We start from the raw sequence: 16,864 nt of genomic DNA, 5'->3' as shown, positions 1-16,864 counted from the left end.
CACGGTACGGATGCCCCACGTTGCGTTTATCCGTTCATCTGTCACTGGACACTTGAGTTACTCCCACCTTTTGGCTATTGTGAATAATCCTGCTGCAAACATAGGTATACGGATATCTGTCCTGCTTTCTGTCCATTTGTCTGTATACCCAGAAGTAGAATTGCTGGATCATGTGGTAATTCTGTGCTTCATTTTTTGAGGACCTGTTACACTGTTATTTTGATCAGAACCATCCTTATGGGTATGGCATGGCACCGCTGTTTCTGGTGCCTGCTGTCTCCCCCTCATCTGCAACTGCCAGTTTAAGCTCATGTCAGCAGCCAAACTTCTCTTCCCTCCCTTCTCTCGTTCCCTACCCCCAGCTTCTAACACTCTCAGTTTGGGGGAATAATGTATCTTCCTCCTGCTGATCCATGTTTCAAATCTAATAATGGCCTCTGGTGTGTTTAATCACCTGCCAAGCCCTGTTAAATCTTGACAGAAACCATTCGCATCTCTTCCCTCCTGTGTGCAGACTGTCATTTTTCCTCAGTGGCCCTGCCGTTTTACATTCCCACCAGCAGTGCCTCTGTTCTTTTACATGGGATAAATGGAAGTATCCTTGCTCGTATAGTCTGTTGAGTTTTTGGATACCTGCTTCATAGTTTCTAGTGACACCTCTCATTGTGTTCTGTATTTCCAGGCTGCAGTGCAGAAGGCAATCCCTATGTACAAAATTGCCACCAAAAACGATGTTGATGTCCAAATTGACCAGGAGTCCTACCTGCCTGAAGACATGTAAGGAGTAACAGCTACCTTCTCTCTAATAGCTACGTTCTCTCCCTGGGAGAGTGGCCTTTATACCAGGCCTTTTTAAAATGGTATTTTCACCAATGCACTCTTAGACACAAGGCTAGAGCTGTGATGTGTTCTACTTGCAGCTGTTTCTGTTGTTCTCGCAGCGCTCTCTTGCTCTCCCTTGTTGGCTGGCTAAACATACTCTAAAAGTCTAGTTTGGCCGGGCGCGGTGGCTCACGCCTGTAATCCCAACACTTTGGGGGGCCGAGGCAGGCAGATCACAAGTTCAAGACATTGAGACCATCCTGGCCAACATAGCCTAGGGAGCCAGACTCCCTATCATAGCAGTCCACCCTCTGCTCACAGTCCAGTCCTGTCTCTACTAAAAATACAAAAATTAGCTGAGCGTGGTGGCACGCGCCTGTAGTCCCAGCTACCCAGGAGGCTGAGGCGGGAGAATTGCTTGAATCCAGGAGGCGGAGGTTGCAGTGAGCCAAGAACACGTCACTCACTGGACTCCAGTATGGCGACAGAGCAAGACTGCATCTCAAAAAAAAAGAAAAAAGTCTGGTTTATGGTCACTGCATTCCTTCTGCCGGGAGGTGGCCCCCAGAATGAAAGCTGGGACCAGATCTCTTTATTGGATGCTGAGGTACATACTCCCTCCTTCTAGGTAATAGTTATCAAAACAAGAATTGTGTATGCCTAGTAGTTAGGTTCCTTAGAGAGAGAATTGCAAGTATGAGTGGTGTTTTTATGACTGTGAGAAAATGACAGAACATTTCTGGGATCAGTGTCCCTAATAAGCTTCATGTAGTTCGGGTAGGCAGTAGAAACTCCTGACAAGGGGAGAGCCAGTGTCATTTTCTCGATTTCACTGGCCTGTCTGAGGCCACCTAGCCACACTACTGACTAACATTGAAGAAAGTCCCTTGGACACTTTTTTTTTTTTTTTAAGACAGTCTCGCTCTGTCACCCAGGCTGGAGTATGGTGGCATGATCTTGGCTCACTGCAACCTCTGCCTCCCAGGTTCAAGCGATTTTCCTGCCTTAGCCTCCTGAGTAGCTGGGACTACAGGCGCCTGCCACCACGCCCGGCTAATTTTTTTGTATTTTTAGTAGAGACGGGGTTTCACCATGTTAGCCAGGATGATCTCGATCTGCTGACCTCGTGATCCACCTGCCTTGGCCTCCCAAAGTGCTGGGATTACAGGTGTGAGCCACCGCGCCTGGTGCCTTGGACACATTTTGAAGTTAGTTGATTATCAGACTTAGGAATGTAAGACCTAGGTTTGAGTCCTATCTTGGCCTTTTGCTACTACGGGACCTAGAGACTGAATTCATCATATGTAAAATAGGATCATTGCTTTTTGCTTTTTTGTTTCATGCAGTGAAGAAAAAAAGATAAGATAGTACATGTGAAAATGCTCTATAAATGGAAAAGGTATATAAACTCATAAGATTTGCTGTCAGAGTTGGGTTTGATTCCTCATTCTGCCACTTACTACCTGGGTCATCTTGGACTCGCTTATTCAGTTACACTGAGTGGTGTAGTCCATTTAGTGTTGCTATAACAGAATACCCAAGGCTGGGTAATTCATGGAGAAAAAAGGTTTATTTGGCTCATGATTCTCATGGCTGGAAAGTTCAAGATTGGACAGCTGCATCTGGTGAGGGCCTCAGGCTGCTTCCACTCATGGCAGAAGGTGGAAGGGGGGTGGGTGTGTGCGTAGAGACCACATAGCGAGAGAGGAGGCTGGAGAGCCTAGGGAGCCAGACTTCCTCTCATACCAGCCCACCCTCTGCTCACAGTCAAGTCCTGTCGGAGCTAGAATCCAGGCCCTCACCACAATTCATTGCCTCGGGATCTGCCCCTGAGCCCTGAACACCTCCTACTATGCTCCACCTCCCAACACTGCCACATTGAGAATCAAATTTCACCATTAGTTTCTGAGGGAACAGACTCAAACCATAGCAGTGAGCCCTGATTCCCTTATCTGTAAATTGACGTTTAGCACCAACCTCATAGCATTTTTTATTTATTTATTTATTTATTTTTAATTTTTAATTTTTTTTTTTTTTTTGAGACAGAGTCTCGCTGTGTCACCCAGGCTGGAGTGCAGTGGCACAACCTCGGCTCACTGCAAGCTCCGCCTGCCGGGTTCACACCATTCTCCTGCCTCAGCCTCCCGAGTAGCTGGGACTACAGGTGCCCGCCACCAGACCTGGCTAATTTTTTTTGTATTTTTAGTAGAGACGGGGTTTCCCCATGTTAGCCAGGATGGTGTCAATCTCCTGACCTCGTGATCTGCCCACCTTGGCCTCTCAAAGTGTTAGGATTACAGGCGTGAGCCACTGCATTCGGCCTCTTTTTTTTTTGAGTCAGGGTCTCTTTCTATCACCCAAGCTGGAGTGCAGTGGTGTGATCTCGGCTTCCCGCAACCTCTGCCTCCTGGGTTCAAGTAGTTCTCCTGCCTCAGCCTCTCAAGTAGCTGGGACTACAGGCACGCCCCACCATGCCCAGCTAATTTTTGTATTTTTAGTGGAGACAGGCTTTCGCCATGTTGGCCAGGCTGGCCTCAAACTTGAGTTTGGGAGCACCTCGGCCTCCCAAAGTGCTGGGATTACAGGGGTGAGCCACCACGCCTGGCCAGCAGTGGCATCTTTTATCAGACACACATGCAGTCATGATAGAGCCTCATCAGTAATGAGCAGGATTGGGCTTAAGAAAACATTCAGATGAGGACTGAGTGATTTGCAAACTGAGATGAAATCCTCTTTTTCATTTTGTTGGGGAGGGCTGGCTGTGATAATTAAAACAGGTTTTGTAACATAAAATCAAATTGACACAGGCCGGGCGCGGTGGCTCACTCCTGTAATCCCAAAACTTGTGGAGGCAGAGGTGGGCAGATCACCTGAGGTCAGGAGTTCGAGACCAGCCTGGCCAACATGGTGAAACCTGGTCTCTACAAAAATACAAAAATTAGCCAGGCATGATGGCAGGTGTCTGTAATCCCAGCTACTGGGGAGGCTGATGCAGGAGAATTGCTTGAATTCAGGAGGCGGAGGTTGCAGTGAGCCAAGATCACGCCATTGCACTCCTGCCTGGGCAATAGAGCGAGTCTCAAAAAAAAAAAAAAAAAAAACAAATTGACACATAGTGTCACTTGGTAAATGACAGTTATTGAGATGAATACAGTCAGTTCTCTGTATCTTTGGGGTCCACACCTGTGAATTCAACCAACTTTTTCTTTTCACTCCCTAAACACTACAGTATAACAACCATTTACATTGTATTAGCTATTTTAAGTGCTGTAGACATGATTTGCAATATAGGGGAGGATGTGTGATGGTTGTATGCAAATACTACACTGTTTCATATAATGGACATCTGGGCGGGGACTGGGGTTTCCTGAAACCAACTGTGCGTTACATCTTCAGAAGCTTTTTCACTTCCTTTCAAGCCTGTTGCTTGGGTTGCGCAGTCTGCACACCAAGACAAGGGCATTCCTCTGCGGAAGTAAAGGGTGCCGTGTGTCTTTCTCAAGTCTTTGAAAATGATTATTTTCTGTGCTTTTATTTTGCAGAGCTGGTGGAGTTGAGATCTATAATGGGGATCGTAAAATAAAGGTTTCCAACACCCTGGAAAGCCGGCTGGATCTCATAGCCCAGCAGGTGAGTGTGGGAGTACTTCTTGGTAGTTGGTCTGCTGTTACTTTGAAGCGGGACAGAGAACACGTGTCCATTCACTGGTATTTGGGATTTGTTGCTGTCTTTCCACATTTTTGGACATTTTCTCAAAAAGAATGAGAATTGGGCATGTAGTAGCATTTTTGCTGAGGTGGTAACATTTCCATGAGGGTGAATTTGGGGTCAGAACAAGGGTTTTGTTGACCTAGGATTCGAATACGTCCATTTTACTACATGTAAAGTGCTGACAAGTTCTTTCTCTAACAGGAATGATGGGAACTAAAGCAAATACTTGTGTTTTTTTGTTTTGTTTTGCTTTTTTGAGATGGCGTTTCACTCTTTTGCCCAGGCTGGAGTGCAATCTCTGCTCACTGCAACCTCCACCTCCCAGGTTCAAGCGATTCTCCTGCTTCAGCCTCCCAAGTAGCTGGGATTACAGGCACACGCCACCACACCTGGCTAATTTTGTGTTTTTAGTAGAGACAGGGTTTCACCATGTTGGCCAGGCTGTTCTCAAATTCCTGACCTCAGGTGATCCACCCGCCTTGGCCTCCCAAAGTGCTGGGATTACAGGTGTGAGCCACCATGCTCAGACACAAATACTTATTTAAAGGAATTATCATAAAGCTGCTGGCTTTTCAGATGTGTCCAGATTTGTACACATGAACTCTAGGAAACAAGCCAGGAAAATTCCATTTGTTCTAAAATGCTGGGCATCTTCTAGACTTCTAGTGGTAGTCTGTTGCTGTGGCTGCTAACCTAGTTATTCCCTGACCTAGATATGCGATTTACTGTTTATGCAGATACTTGTCTTATAACTAAAGCACTTGCACCTTGATTTTTTCATATTCTGGTAACTTAAACCTCAGAACATTGTTTCCTAGTAGCCACTGTCCCATCCAGTGTCATAGCCACTACTCACTTACGGATATTTAAACCGAAAAATTCAGTTTCTCCACACACAATAACCACCTGTAGCTAGGGCTGCCCTGTTGGACAGCCGAGCCTTGGAAGTCCAGGGTTAAGTTCTCCTAAGGATTCATCAGTGGCTGTAGCAAGTGCTTCCAGCCTAAGCTGGCATTGGAAGTGTTCTTTGCGGCTGCTGTGGCCATAGTAGGCACTCAGTAAATGTTTACTGAAGAAAGAGCGTAGGTGACCTAGCATATTGTGGTGAGATGATGATGATGAGTTAAGTCTGAGATAGTAGTGACTTTAGGTTTTTTTTTTTTCTTCAATGTGTCCCTTTTGTAAGCAGTCTGAACCCCGGATTTGGGATGAGTTAAGTTTCTCACCAAGGAATGCGGTACTGTGCTTCAGGGAAGGAAAGGGTGGCTTTGATGTGCGTGGCTTTGTGAGTCCTTCCCAGCCATGTAGAGGTTCATGGCTTTCCACCTGTGGTTAAGATGTGCAGCACTCTGGCTGGGCGTGGTGGCTCATGCCTGTAATCCTAGCACTTTGGGAGGCCGAGGCAGGTGGATCACGAGGTCAGGAGATCGAGACCATCCTGGCTAACGTGGTGAAACCCCGTCTCTACTAAAAATACAAAAAAATTAGCCAGGTGTGGTGGCGAGTGCCTGTAGTCCCAGATACTCAGGAGGCTGAGGCAGGAGAATGGCGTGAGCTTGCAGTGAGCGGAGAAGCACCACTGCACTCCAGCCTGGGTGACAGAGCGAGACTCCATCTCAAAAAAAAAAAAAAAACAGATGTGCAGGGCTCTATAACTTCTTCAGCTGACATTGCGTATATATTATACTTTCTCTCCACAGATGATGCCAGAAGTCCGGGGAGCCTTGTTTGGTGCAAATGCCAACAGGAAGTTTTTGGACTAAGCCTTCAGGAGATGGAGCTCGTCCTCAGCTCTCCTGCTGTGATGTGGAAGCTTCTGATATTTGAAGAAACACGAATGTCTCTGTAGCTTCCTCTTCACTGCCCCAGTATTGCTCTGTATTTATCAGCGATGCCCCTCTGTCACTCATGCCTTGCCTAATTGTTAACAATGGTGGAAAGCTTCATGTAATATGATCAGGACCCCCTTCCAGTTCATTTGAAAGTGACAGTGTCCAGCTGGTTCTGCAGCACTAGGGGAGGGGGCAGATGGTGGTTGCATGGGCTTCCTGGGTCTCCACTCTCCGTCTGGCCTAAAGGTGATGTGTTTGGTGTTTGGCCCTGCAGTCCCCACTCTTGAGGCTTAAGGCGCATGTAGCACACCACTCCTTCCAGCAGTAGTTGCTTTACTGTTACCTGTTTAGGCCTAGAAGTTTTCCCTCATCTGTAAATGTGATTTAAAATCTAAGCCATGAATATGCTTTATTTATTAAAAGAGTTATGCGGATTTAATGTGATTTCTAGCGTAAGGCACTACAAATTTAGGTTTTGACAGAGTCAAATTCTTACTGAGGCACCTAGAAGAGAGAGAAGTATTTTCCCAATCCCCGTGGCACTTGATGGTGACAGCTGTCAGCACCTGGACCCGTTAACCCTCTGGAGGTCCCCTGGGCTGTTGCTGGTTGTCCAGCCCATCACCGGGAGCATTCTTTCCACCCTTGCGATCTTCCACACACCCCACATGGCTCTTCAGTGTGACCTGGCCTCTAGAAGGGCTGCACAACTGTATTGAGGAAATAGTTTTATTATGTTGCCCGGGTGAGAAAAACCAAGTTTTTTTTTTTTTTTTTTTTTTTTTTGAGACGGAGTCTCGCTCTGTCGCCCAGGCTGGGGTGCAGTGGTGCCATCTCGGCTCACTGCAAGCTCTGCCTCCCGGGTTCACCCCATTCTCCTGCCTCAGCCTCCTGAGTAGCTGGGGCTACAGGCACCCGCCACCACGCCCAGCTAATTTTTTGTATTTTTAGTAGAGACGGGGTTTCACCGTGTTAGCCAGGATGGTCTCGATCTCCTGACCTTGTGATCTGCCCGCCTCGGCCTCCCAAAGTGCTGGGATTACAGGCGTGAACCACGGCGCCAGACCCAAAAAACCGTTATTTTGGAGCAGGTCACTGTGCTGGAACCAGATCCTTTCACAGAGGCCCTGTTCTTCCTTCCCTGTCCCATGTTTTATTTTTCCATAGGTGATGACTAAGAGCTGCCCAGGGCCTTGCAGCTAGTACATGGTGGAGCTGGGACTTGAACTGAGGTCTGTCTCCAGGGCCCATACTCAAATGCAGTTCTCATTAACAGAGAGTGGGGCCCCCAAGGCTGGCCATGTTAGCACCATCCTCTTCCTCGTTAGCCCAGGTTTCACAGTAGGTGGGACTGTTGTAAACACCAGCTTCTGCAGCAGGTGCTGATTTTCTTAGGACTTGGCCCCGCTGCTGTGACATTATCTCCCCTGTAGCAGCCTTTGCGGGAGGAATCGAGGTGCGTGAGGAGGGCTCTCACAGCAAACTCAGCTCCTCAAGACGATTCACTTATGAAGGGATAGAATCAAGGCTTAAAACCCAGTGTCACTAACAAGCAGATATTTCCCTATGGCTGTGTTCCTCCACCCCCATAAGTAACAGTTTGAAGAGTGACGGGGGTCTGCTTCTGTGTCCTTTTTAATGTTTGGTTTTGAAATGGATGTAGAAAAGTAGGTGGTGATGCCATTCACTGCGTCCTGTCTGTTGTACCCACTGATGAACAGATGTGATTTTAACCGTTCACCTTTATTTCAAAGTGTTCCTCAGTTACAGGGAGGGGTGTGCAAGAGCCTGGGCTCTGGGGGAGGGGCTGGGCTGCCCATTCAGAGCCGGCCTCAGCCCCCTCAGCCATCCAGGGATTCGAAAGGGTGCTTGGTCTCAAACTAGGTGCTGACTCTGAGGGCTTTCACGGTCCCTTGAACTTCTGATCTTCGTTTTCCTCAAAATCAGTGCTAGGACTCATAAGTTATAGAGTCCAAGATTAACAATGCTAAATCCTCAAGCTGACTGAAGAATGCCGAGTTTGACTGTGAAATAGAAATGTTAAAATGTAGAAACAACCCTTCTATTGTGACTACCTGTTAAGGTCCTGCAATTAATACAACGAAAGTACCATTTTTGTTGGAAAGTAGGTGGTTAGGGGCTTCCGAAAGCCCCTGGTAGCTGTGCCCACAAAGGAAAACGAGCGTAGACACAAAGGCGAAGAAGGCTGTGCTCAACTTGTTAGAATATAGGGCTGTTTCTCCCGAGATTGAGGTAGCACTACAACTCGGAGGACCATGCAGGCCAGAGTGGCCCCGCCTGCCCTTGCCCCCTCTAGGCTAAGTCAGATGGGCTAGAGAGAGGGCGGCGAGCGCAAGGACCTGACCTCCAGCTCTGTCTACTCAAAACACTTTAAGATGCGCTCTCCAATCCCAATAAAATAGACCCCTTGAGCAATCCCAAAGAGAGGTGCTATGACCAGCGCCCGGCAGCCAGCGCCTTTCATGAAGGCAGATGGTCCCTCCTGAATCCAGAGTTTCCTGGGGAGAAAGAAGAGCCAGTGAGCTGATGGGCAGGGGCATTCTGCAAGCAGCCCTCAGTGGCAGCCTCTCCATTTGTGCACCTCTCATATGAGAATAGTGCCTTCCACAACAAGAGCAAGAGGCCAACAGTGTGGGAGCTGTGCCTCGCCCGCTAGGTGCATGCAGGTTGGTTACTTATGCAGTTGGGTCAAGGCCTTGCAAATAGGCTTGATGTGGCTAGAATCTTTGGTGAGAGATGCTGTAGGGATGCCAGGAAGAAGAAAAAGGCTCCCAGTACATTGTTTTCTTTGAGAGGTGAGGGAAAGACAGACTTCAAAGAAACCCAGAGCCCAGCATTAAAGTTGGTCTCTAAATCTGGTGTAGGCAGACACCCACTCAGAGGAACCTGTCCCAGCCACCATTTGAGGGGACACTGGCTCTCACCTGGCACAGTCGGTGATCCCACTGTACATGTCCTCACCCAGGCCTTTCTTGAGGGTTTGGATTCGAGTTTTCAAAACTAAATCAAGTAAAAGTTAAAGTAAGTAGTGAACAGCTTACTTTCGGTGTCCTCCCCTCAACACTAAGGGGCTGGGTCCTCCTTTAGAGCCACCACATATAAAACTGACTCATAGGCTGGGCACGGTGGCTCATGCCTGTAATCCCAGCACTTTGGGAGGCTGAGGTGGGCAGATCACAAGGTCAGGAGTTTGAGACCAGCCTGGCCAACATAGTGAAACCCCATCGCTACTAAAAATACAAAAATGAGCCGGGCATGGCACGTGCGTGTAGTCCCAGCTACTCATGAGGCTGGGGCAGGAGAATCGCTTGAGCCAGGGAGGTGGAGATTGTGGTGAGCTGAGACTGTACCACTGCACTCCAGCCTGGGCAACAGAGCAAGACTCCGTCTCAAAAACAAAGAAAAAAAAAACAGTCATGAGGCCAGTTCTGCCATTGTGTGATCTGTAAGTGGAGGTCTTCCTCTTTGGGCCTCAGCTACAAAATAAATGAGTCATGTTACTGTGGCTTTGTTCGGCTTTGTTGCGACAGGGTCTCGCTCTGTTGCCCAGGCTGGAGTGCAGTGGCACAGTCACAGCTCACTGCAGCCTCAACCATCTGGGCTCAAGTGATCTTGCCACCCCTGCCTCCCAAGTAGCTGGGACTACAGGCGTGCACCACCACACCCAGCGAATGTTTGGACTTTTTTTTAGGGACAGGGTCTCACTTTGTTGCCCAGGCGTGTCTCAAACTCCTGGGCTCCTGTCTCGGCCTCCCAAAGTTTTGGGATTACAGGTGTGAGCCGCCGCACCTGGCCAGGTTACTGTTGGTATAGGAAGTCTACCCGCAAGTTTAGGGAGCTAGAGGCGGCCCTAACACGGGAGGGAAGCATTGTCTTCTCATGCTGGGATTAGCTCCCGCCATTAGCCCCAAATTTTATGTATGTATTTACTTTTTGAGATGGAGTCTTGTGCTGTCGCCCAGGCTGGAGTGCAGTGGTGTGGTCTTGGCTCACTGCAACCTCCACCTCCTGGGTTCAAATGATTCTCCTACCTCAGCCTCCCAAGTAGCTGGGACTACAGGCACCCGCCACCACACTCAGCTAATATTTTTTTGCATTTTTAGTAGAGATGGGGTTTCACCATGTTGGCCAGGATGGTCTCAAACTCCTGACCTCAGGTGATCCAAAAGTGCTGGGCTCCCAAAGTGCCGGGATTACAAGCGTGAGCCACCACACCTGGCCAGCCCCAAATTTTAACACATCAGCAATAATTTATAGCTGGGGCTCACAACTCTTCTGAGGGGATAAAAAGCTAAAGGAATCAGCATCTTGAAGGTGAGGGGATGTGTCAGGGATGGGAAACAGAAGGAAGGTCTCTTGGACCCCACTTTCTCCGTGAGGGCCTCTAGTGAGCCTCTGCCAGCAGCCAGATTGCAACCCAGTATGGCTTCCAGGGTCGGGCTGTTTCATCTATAAGTGCAAAATTACTGTTTATCCCATAGAAAGGACACGTCTCCCACCTCCTTACCATCTAGAGGCGTCACTGCGACCGCAGCTACGGAACCTGCCACACAGCCTGACACGAAGGAATGTGCAAAGGACGCCTTACCAGCGAGCTCGTTGAACCCCAGGTTGTTAAGGTTGGCAAACAGTGGGAAGTAGATGATGGAGAAGGGAATATCTCTGCAGAAGAGGAAGGAGAAACACTGAGCTCCGAGCTGCCCTGGGGCTGCCACCCAAGGTGAGACAATGAGCTTTGCTGTGAGCTATGGGGCTTACAGTGAGAGGAGCCACTGGGACTCAGCCCTTTTTCGGTGCCCCGTGAGCGTGGGTGAGGGACAGCAGGGGACAAAAGAGCTGTTGCCATCTGTCCCGCCCTCCCAGCTCCTTCCTCTGCCCTGCAGCACCTGCAGCCTCTTGACTGCCAGAGGCAAGTCTGAGGCGGAAAATGCGTTCCGTACAGGGGCAGGCAGGCCAAGGGAAGATGAGGGGCATGGCCACTCATTACTATGAAGTCTGCGGTCCTCTGTAGACAGGGCTTTCTTAGGTGCCTTTGGGCCACAAAACACCCAGTCTTCCTGTGGGCCTGGTCATCACTATGCAGCCTAAAACTTTAGTCTTCTAGGTACCCATTCTGTGCCACCCTGGCCAGTTCTGGACAAAACAGGAAGCATGGAAATCATTTGCTCACCTGGGTTTGGATATTCTGGGAAGGACACAGAGGCAGATAGGGACAACCAGCTCTCTGGCCCTCGTGCCCTCCCCCGTGCACTTGTCCTAGGGAACCGGAAGAAAGGCTCACCTGAGGAGAGTGGCACCCAGGCCCTTGTAGAGGCCAGCCAGGCCCTGAGTGCGGAGCAGCTCCCAGGCAATGAGGGTGGCAGAGGGTCGCCTGTGGGTGGAAGCTGAACCAGTTGTGTAGGACCTGGAGGTGGAGGGTGCTGAGGCCGAGCCCTGATGATGGACGGCTGGAAGGGAAAGGACAGACCCCATCACCACCTGGTCCCCAACAGATGCTACAAAACACTCCTGAGTGTGGCTCTCAATCCCTGCCCCTGGGACAGTTCAGAGGCCAGGCTGACACCTCAGCTGGCATCCAGAAGAATGTCCTAATTTTAGAATGTTAATTTTTGGCTCTGAGGACGTCTTCCTAAGGTCTACAGTATCTCAGGAGCTATCCCAATGCTGAGAACACTTCCCAAGAGCACGGCCACAGCCTGGCCCACTTGCTTCTCCGCCACGTTCCTTAGGGCTCCATTCCTTACCCTCCCATTAAAACTGGTTTTGATCTGGCTTCCATTTCTAAACCATTTCTCAGCCTATGTAGATCATTTTTATTTTTAGTTATTTTATTTATTTATTTTTTTGCAGTGATGTGATCTCGGCTCACTGCAAACTCTGCCTCCTGGGTTCAAGCGATTCTCCTGCCTCAGCCTCCCTAGTAGCTGGGGTTACCGGCACGTGCACTACACCTGGCTGATTTTTTTTTTTTTGAGACGGAGTCTCACTGTCTCCCAGGCTGGAGTGCAGTGGAGCAATCTTGGCTCACTGCAAGCTCCGCCTCCCGGGTTCACGCCATTCTCCCGCCTCAGCCTCCTGAGTAGCTGGGACTACAGGCGCCCGCCACCACGCCCGGCTAATTTTTTTTGTATATTTAGTAGAGACGGGGTTTCACCGTGTTAGCCAGGATGGTCTCGATCTCCTGACCTCGTGATCCACCCGCCTCGGCCTCCCAAAGTGCTGGGATTACAGGCGTGAGCCACCGCACCCGGCCGATTTTTGTATTTTTAGTAGAGATGGTGTTTCACCATGTTAGTCAGGCTGGTGATTACAGGCGTGAGCCACCACACCCGGCCTAGGTGATTTCTAGACACAAAAATAATTTGTTGCTTTCCACCATTAGGCAGAACATAGTGAAATTCCTGTGTCCTAAAATGCTAATAGGATGGAATGTTCTCCCTCAGGCTCCCAGGGCACCTCCTCCTGCTCGTCCTCCAAGATAAGGTGAGCAGGTCCTTCCCACCCTTCCCTATTTGGTAAAATTTGATTCTTTAAATCATTCAGAGCCCATCATTTGATAAGTTCAATATTACTCATTAGAATGGAATTATACCATATTTAAAATGTTGTGAGGTGGCCGGGCACGGTGGCTCACACCTGTAATCCCAGTACTTTGGGAGGCCGAGGCGGGCGTATCACCTGAGATCAGGAGTTCAAGACCAGCCTGACCAACATGGAGAAATCTTGTCTCTACTAAAAATACAAAAAAAAAATTAGCTGGACGTGGTAGTGCATGCTTGTAATCCCAGCTACTCAGGAGGCTGAGGCAGGAGAATCACTTGAACCTGAGAGGCAGAGATTGTGGTGAGCCAAGATAGCGCCATTGGACTCCAGCCTGGGCAACAGAGTGAAACTCTGCCTCAAAAAATAAAAAAAAAAATAAATAAATAAATAAATAAATAATAAAATGTCGTGAGGCCCATTAATAACCATGGGATTTACGACACTGAAATTCTGTATTTCTTTTCCTAAATCTCAGTGTCTGAGAAGCTTTGCTTAGATTATAAGTCCTTGCCAAAAGGAAGCTATTCCCAATGTCATGTCCCAGATTTGTTTGGTATCCAGCAGGAAAATATTTCATACTAGGAATCTAGTTATCCACACATTTTCTTTTCTTTTTTTGAGACGGAGTCTCGCTCTGTCGCCCAGGCTGGAGTGCAGTGGTGCGATCTCTGCTCGCTGCAACCTCTGCCTCCCAGGTTCAAGTGATTCTCCTGCCTCAGCCTCCCGAGTAGCTGAGATTACAGGCATGTATCACCACACCCGGCTAATTTTGTATTTTTAGTAGAGACGGGGTTTCACCATGTTTACCAGGCTGGTCTCGAACTACTGGCCTCAGGTAATCTGCCTGCCTCAGCCTCCCAAAGTGCTGGGATTACAGGCATGAGCCACTGCGCCCAGCTGCTTTTTTTTTTTTTTTTTTTTTTTTTTGAGACGGAGTCTCACTCTTCCCCAGGCTGGAGTGCAGTGGCGCGATCTCGGCTCACTGCAAGCTCCACCTCCCGGGTTCACGCCATTCTCCTGCCTCAGCCTCTCCGAGTAGCTGGGACTACAGGCGCCCGCCACCACCCGGCAATTTTTTGTATTTTTAGTAGAGACGGGGTTTACCGTGGTCTCGATCTCCTGACCTCGTGATCCGCCCGCCTCGGCCTCCCAGAGTGCTGGGATTACAAGCGTGAGACACTGCGCCCGGCCTCCAGCTGCTTTTTTTTTTTTACTGGAGACAAGTTCTTGCTATGTTGCCCAGGCTGGGCTCAAACTCTGGATCTTCCTGCCTCAGCCTCCTGAGTAGCTGAGATTACAGGAGTGTACCACGCTGAGCCAACACCATTCCATCATTCTGAGAGGACCAGGATTTAGGAAAGGGCCAAATTTCTCTTCCAGGAATGGGAATGAGTCTCTTCTCCCTTTTTATGCCTTTCTACCAAAAGCCAGCTTCTATAGCATACAATACTGACTGGAGGTTTCAGTGAGCCAGTCATTGGCATTTCTTTTTTTTTTTTTTGAGACGAAGTCTTGCTTTTGTCCTCCAGGCTGGAGTGCAAATGGCGTGATCTCAGCTCACTGCAACCTCTGCCTCCTGGGTTCAAGCGATTCTCCTGCCTCAGCCTCCTGAGTAGCTGGAATTATAGGCACACACCACCATGCCTGGCTAATTTTTGTATTTTTAGTAGAGACGAGGTTTCACCATGTTGGCCAGGCTGGTCTTGAACCCCTGACCTCAGGTGATCCGCCTGCCTTGGCCTCCCAAAGTGCTGGGATTACAGGCGTGAGCCACCATGCTGGGCGGCATTTCTTTCTTTTTTTTTTTTTTTGAGACAGAGTCTTGCTCTGTCTCCCAGGCTGGAGTGCAGTGGCGCAAGCTCCACTCACTGCAAGCTCTGCCTCCCAGGTTCACACCATTCTCCTGCCTCAGCCTCCCGAGTAGCTGAGACTATAGGTGCCCGCCACCACGCCCAGCTAATTTTTTGTATTTTTAGTAAAGATGGGGTTTCACCGTGTTAGCCAGGATGGTCTCAATCTTCTGACCTCGTAATCCACCTGCCTTGGCCTCCCAAAGTGCTGGGATTACAGGTGTGAGCCACCACACCCGACTGGCATTTCTTAAAGTCTTTAGGAAATCAAGTCTAATTGTGAAGAAAATATGGCAGAAGCCTTAACTATTTTCTGATCCTCTGAATCAACATTCTTGTTTCTGCTATTTGTTCTAGAGCTGGCAGCATTGATGAAATGGGTAACCATAAATGAAGACTTTTTTTTTTTTTTTTTGAGACAGAGTCTCGCTCTGTCGCCCAGGCTGGAGTGCAGTGGTGCGATCTCGGCTCACTGCAAGCTCCGCCTCCCGGGTCCACACCATTCTCCTGCCTCAGCCTCTCTGAGTAGCTGGGACTACAGGCGCCCGCCACCACGCCTGGCTAATTTTTTTGTATTTTTAGTAGAGACGGGGTTTCACCGTGGTCTCAATCTCCTGACCTTGTGATCCGCCCGCCTCGGCCTCCCAAAGTGCTGGGATTACAAGCGTGAGCCACCGCGCCCGGCCTGACTTTTTTTTTTTTGAGACAGAGTCTTACTCTGTCGCCCAGGCTGGAATGCAGTGGTGCAATTTCAGCTCACAGCAACCTCTGCCTCCCAGGCTCAAGCGATTCTCCTGCCTCAGCCTCCCGAGTAGCTGGGATTACAGGCGTGCATCACCATGCCTGGCTAATTTTTGTATCTTTAGTAGAGATGGAGTTTTACCATGTTGGGCAGGCTGGTCTCGAACTCTTGACCTCAAGTGATCCACCTGCCTCGGCCCCCTAAAGTGCTGGGATTACAGGCGTGAGTCACTGTGCCTGGCCAAAGACTTCTACCTGCCTAGAAAGTTGACTGGTCACACAGCCTAGCAAATGAGGGTGGGATGTGGGATGTGCCTGGTTCCAATCCCAGCCCTTTACTGTTCCCATAGGAGGTGGGGACAGGCCTCACCCAGGCGTCCAGCATCCTGCAGCTGAATCTTGAGCATTTCCATGGGACAGGTCACCACCACCTGACACATCCCAGCCCCACACCCGGCGAGCATCTCCATCTTCAGGTTCCGCTGCATCCTATGGGAACAGGCGTCAGGCTCCTTCAGCCGCAGGCCACAGGCCCGCCCTGGTGCAGCTGCCCTCTTGTGAGAGGGGGACTTTCCCTGGATGGCACCCGTGGCTGCCACTCACCCAGCTGGTCAAGTCATCAGCTAGCCCTTAGGTGTGGTCTCTGTACCGACAGGGGACTAAGTTTAAAACAAAGCCTGCTAGGGAGGTAGCACCGCATGGAAGCTGAAAACAGTGACAGAGAAAACTACCCAGGCCAGGCGTTGTCCTTAATCCCTTCAGGAACATCACTGGGCAATGTGAGGCACAGAGAGAGCTAGAAAGTGTTTGGGGGCTGATTTGTTTTTCCTGAGATGAGGTCTTGCTCTGTCACCCATGCCGAAGTGCAGTGGAGCCAACATGGCTCACTGCAACCTCGACCTCCTGGGCTCAAGCGATCCTCCTTCCTCAGCCTCCTAAATTGCTGGGATTACAGGCATGAGCCACTGCACCCAGCTTGGTGGCTGATTTTTAAAAATTTATTGGTTAGTTGATGGATTTATCTGTATATGCTGTATGTTCTCTATATTATCTGTCACACTTCCAAAGTATACCAGCTCATTCTCTCCCTTCACTCTCCAGCAGCCCAAACACACACCAGCCCTCAGCCATGTGTGCACATATTTACATGCATGCAGGCAGGTATACTGAGGCACATTTGAAATCTTCTTCCTGCCATCTTTCCCAAAAAACACACAGTGAAGGATCCAACCCCACCCCACCTGGCCATACCCATCTTCCATGAGCAGCTGCCGGAAAAAGTCGTTGGCCGCCAGCTTGATGGCCTTCTCTGGAGTGACCAGAGTGAGGTTCACTGCAGCCCCT

The 16,864-nt window shown here is 49.4% G+C and overlaps 2 protein-coding genes across 5 annotated transcripts in view; one reads left to right on the top strand and one right to left on the bottom strand.

Moving 5' to 3' along the window:
* Window positions 1–6,809, top strand: part of ATP6V1E1 (ATPase H+ transporting V1 subunit E1) — a 35,965-nt gene extending 29,156 nt beyond the window's left edge. Inside the window, exons 7-9 of the mRNA XM_030815777.1 lie at window positions 683–777; window positions 4,365–4,452; window positions 6,234–6,809. Of these exons, the coding sequence (XP_030671637.1) occupies window positions 683–777; window positions 4,365–4,452; window positions 6,234–6,296 (246 nt within the window). The 3' untranslated portion in view covers window positions 6,297–6,809. The remainder of the gene's footprint in view (window positions 1–682; window positions 778–4,364; window positions 4,453–6,233) is intronic.
* A 1,283-nt stretch (window positions 6,810–8,092) lies between these two features.
* Window positions 8,093–16,864, bottom strand: part of SLC25A18 (solute carrier family 25 member 18) — a 31,243-nt gene continuing 22,471 nt past the window's right edge. For all 4 annotated transcript variants that reach the window (XM_012508111.2, XM_003278322.4, XM_003278321.3 and 1 more), the window contains 6 exons: window positions 16,772–16,862; window positions 15,891–16,009; window positions 11,668–11,833; window positions 10,894–11,048; window positions 9,311–9,386; window positions 8,093–8,884 (listed from right to left, as the gene is read on the bottom strand). In XM_012508111.2, the coding sequence (XP_012363565.1) occupies window positions 8,743–8,884; window positions 9,311–9,386; window positions 10,894–11,048; window positions 11,668–11,833; window positions 15,891–16,009; window positions 16,772–16,862 (749 nt within the window). In that variant the 3' untranslated portion in view covers window positions 8,093–8,742. The remainder of the gene's footprint in view (window positions 8,885–9,310; window positions 9,387–10,893; window positions 11,049–11,667; window positions 11,834–15,890; window positions 16,010–16,771; window positions 16,863–16,864) is intronic.

This window comes from Nomascus leucogenys, chromosome 7b (genome assembly GCF_006542625.1).
Source record: "Nomascus leucogenys isolate Asia chromosome 7b, Asia_NLE_v1, whole genome shotgun sequence".
In the NCBI taxonomy this organism is placed as follows: domain Eukaryota; kingdom Metazoa; phylum Chordata; class Mammalia; order Primates; family Hylobatidae; genus Nomascus; species Nomascus leucogenys.
Note: the sequence above shows the minus strand (reverse complement) of the source record. Positions and strands in the feature narration are given on the sequence as shown.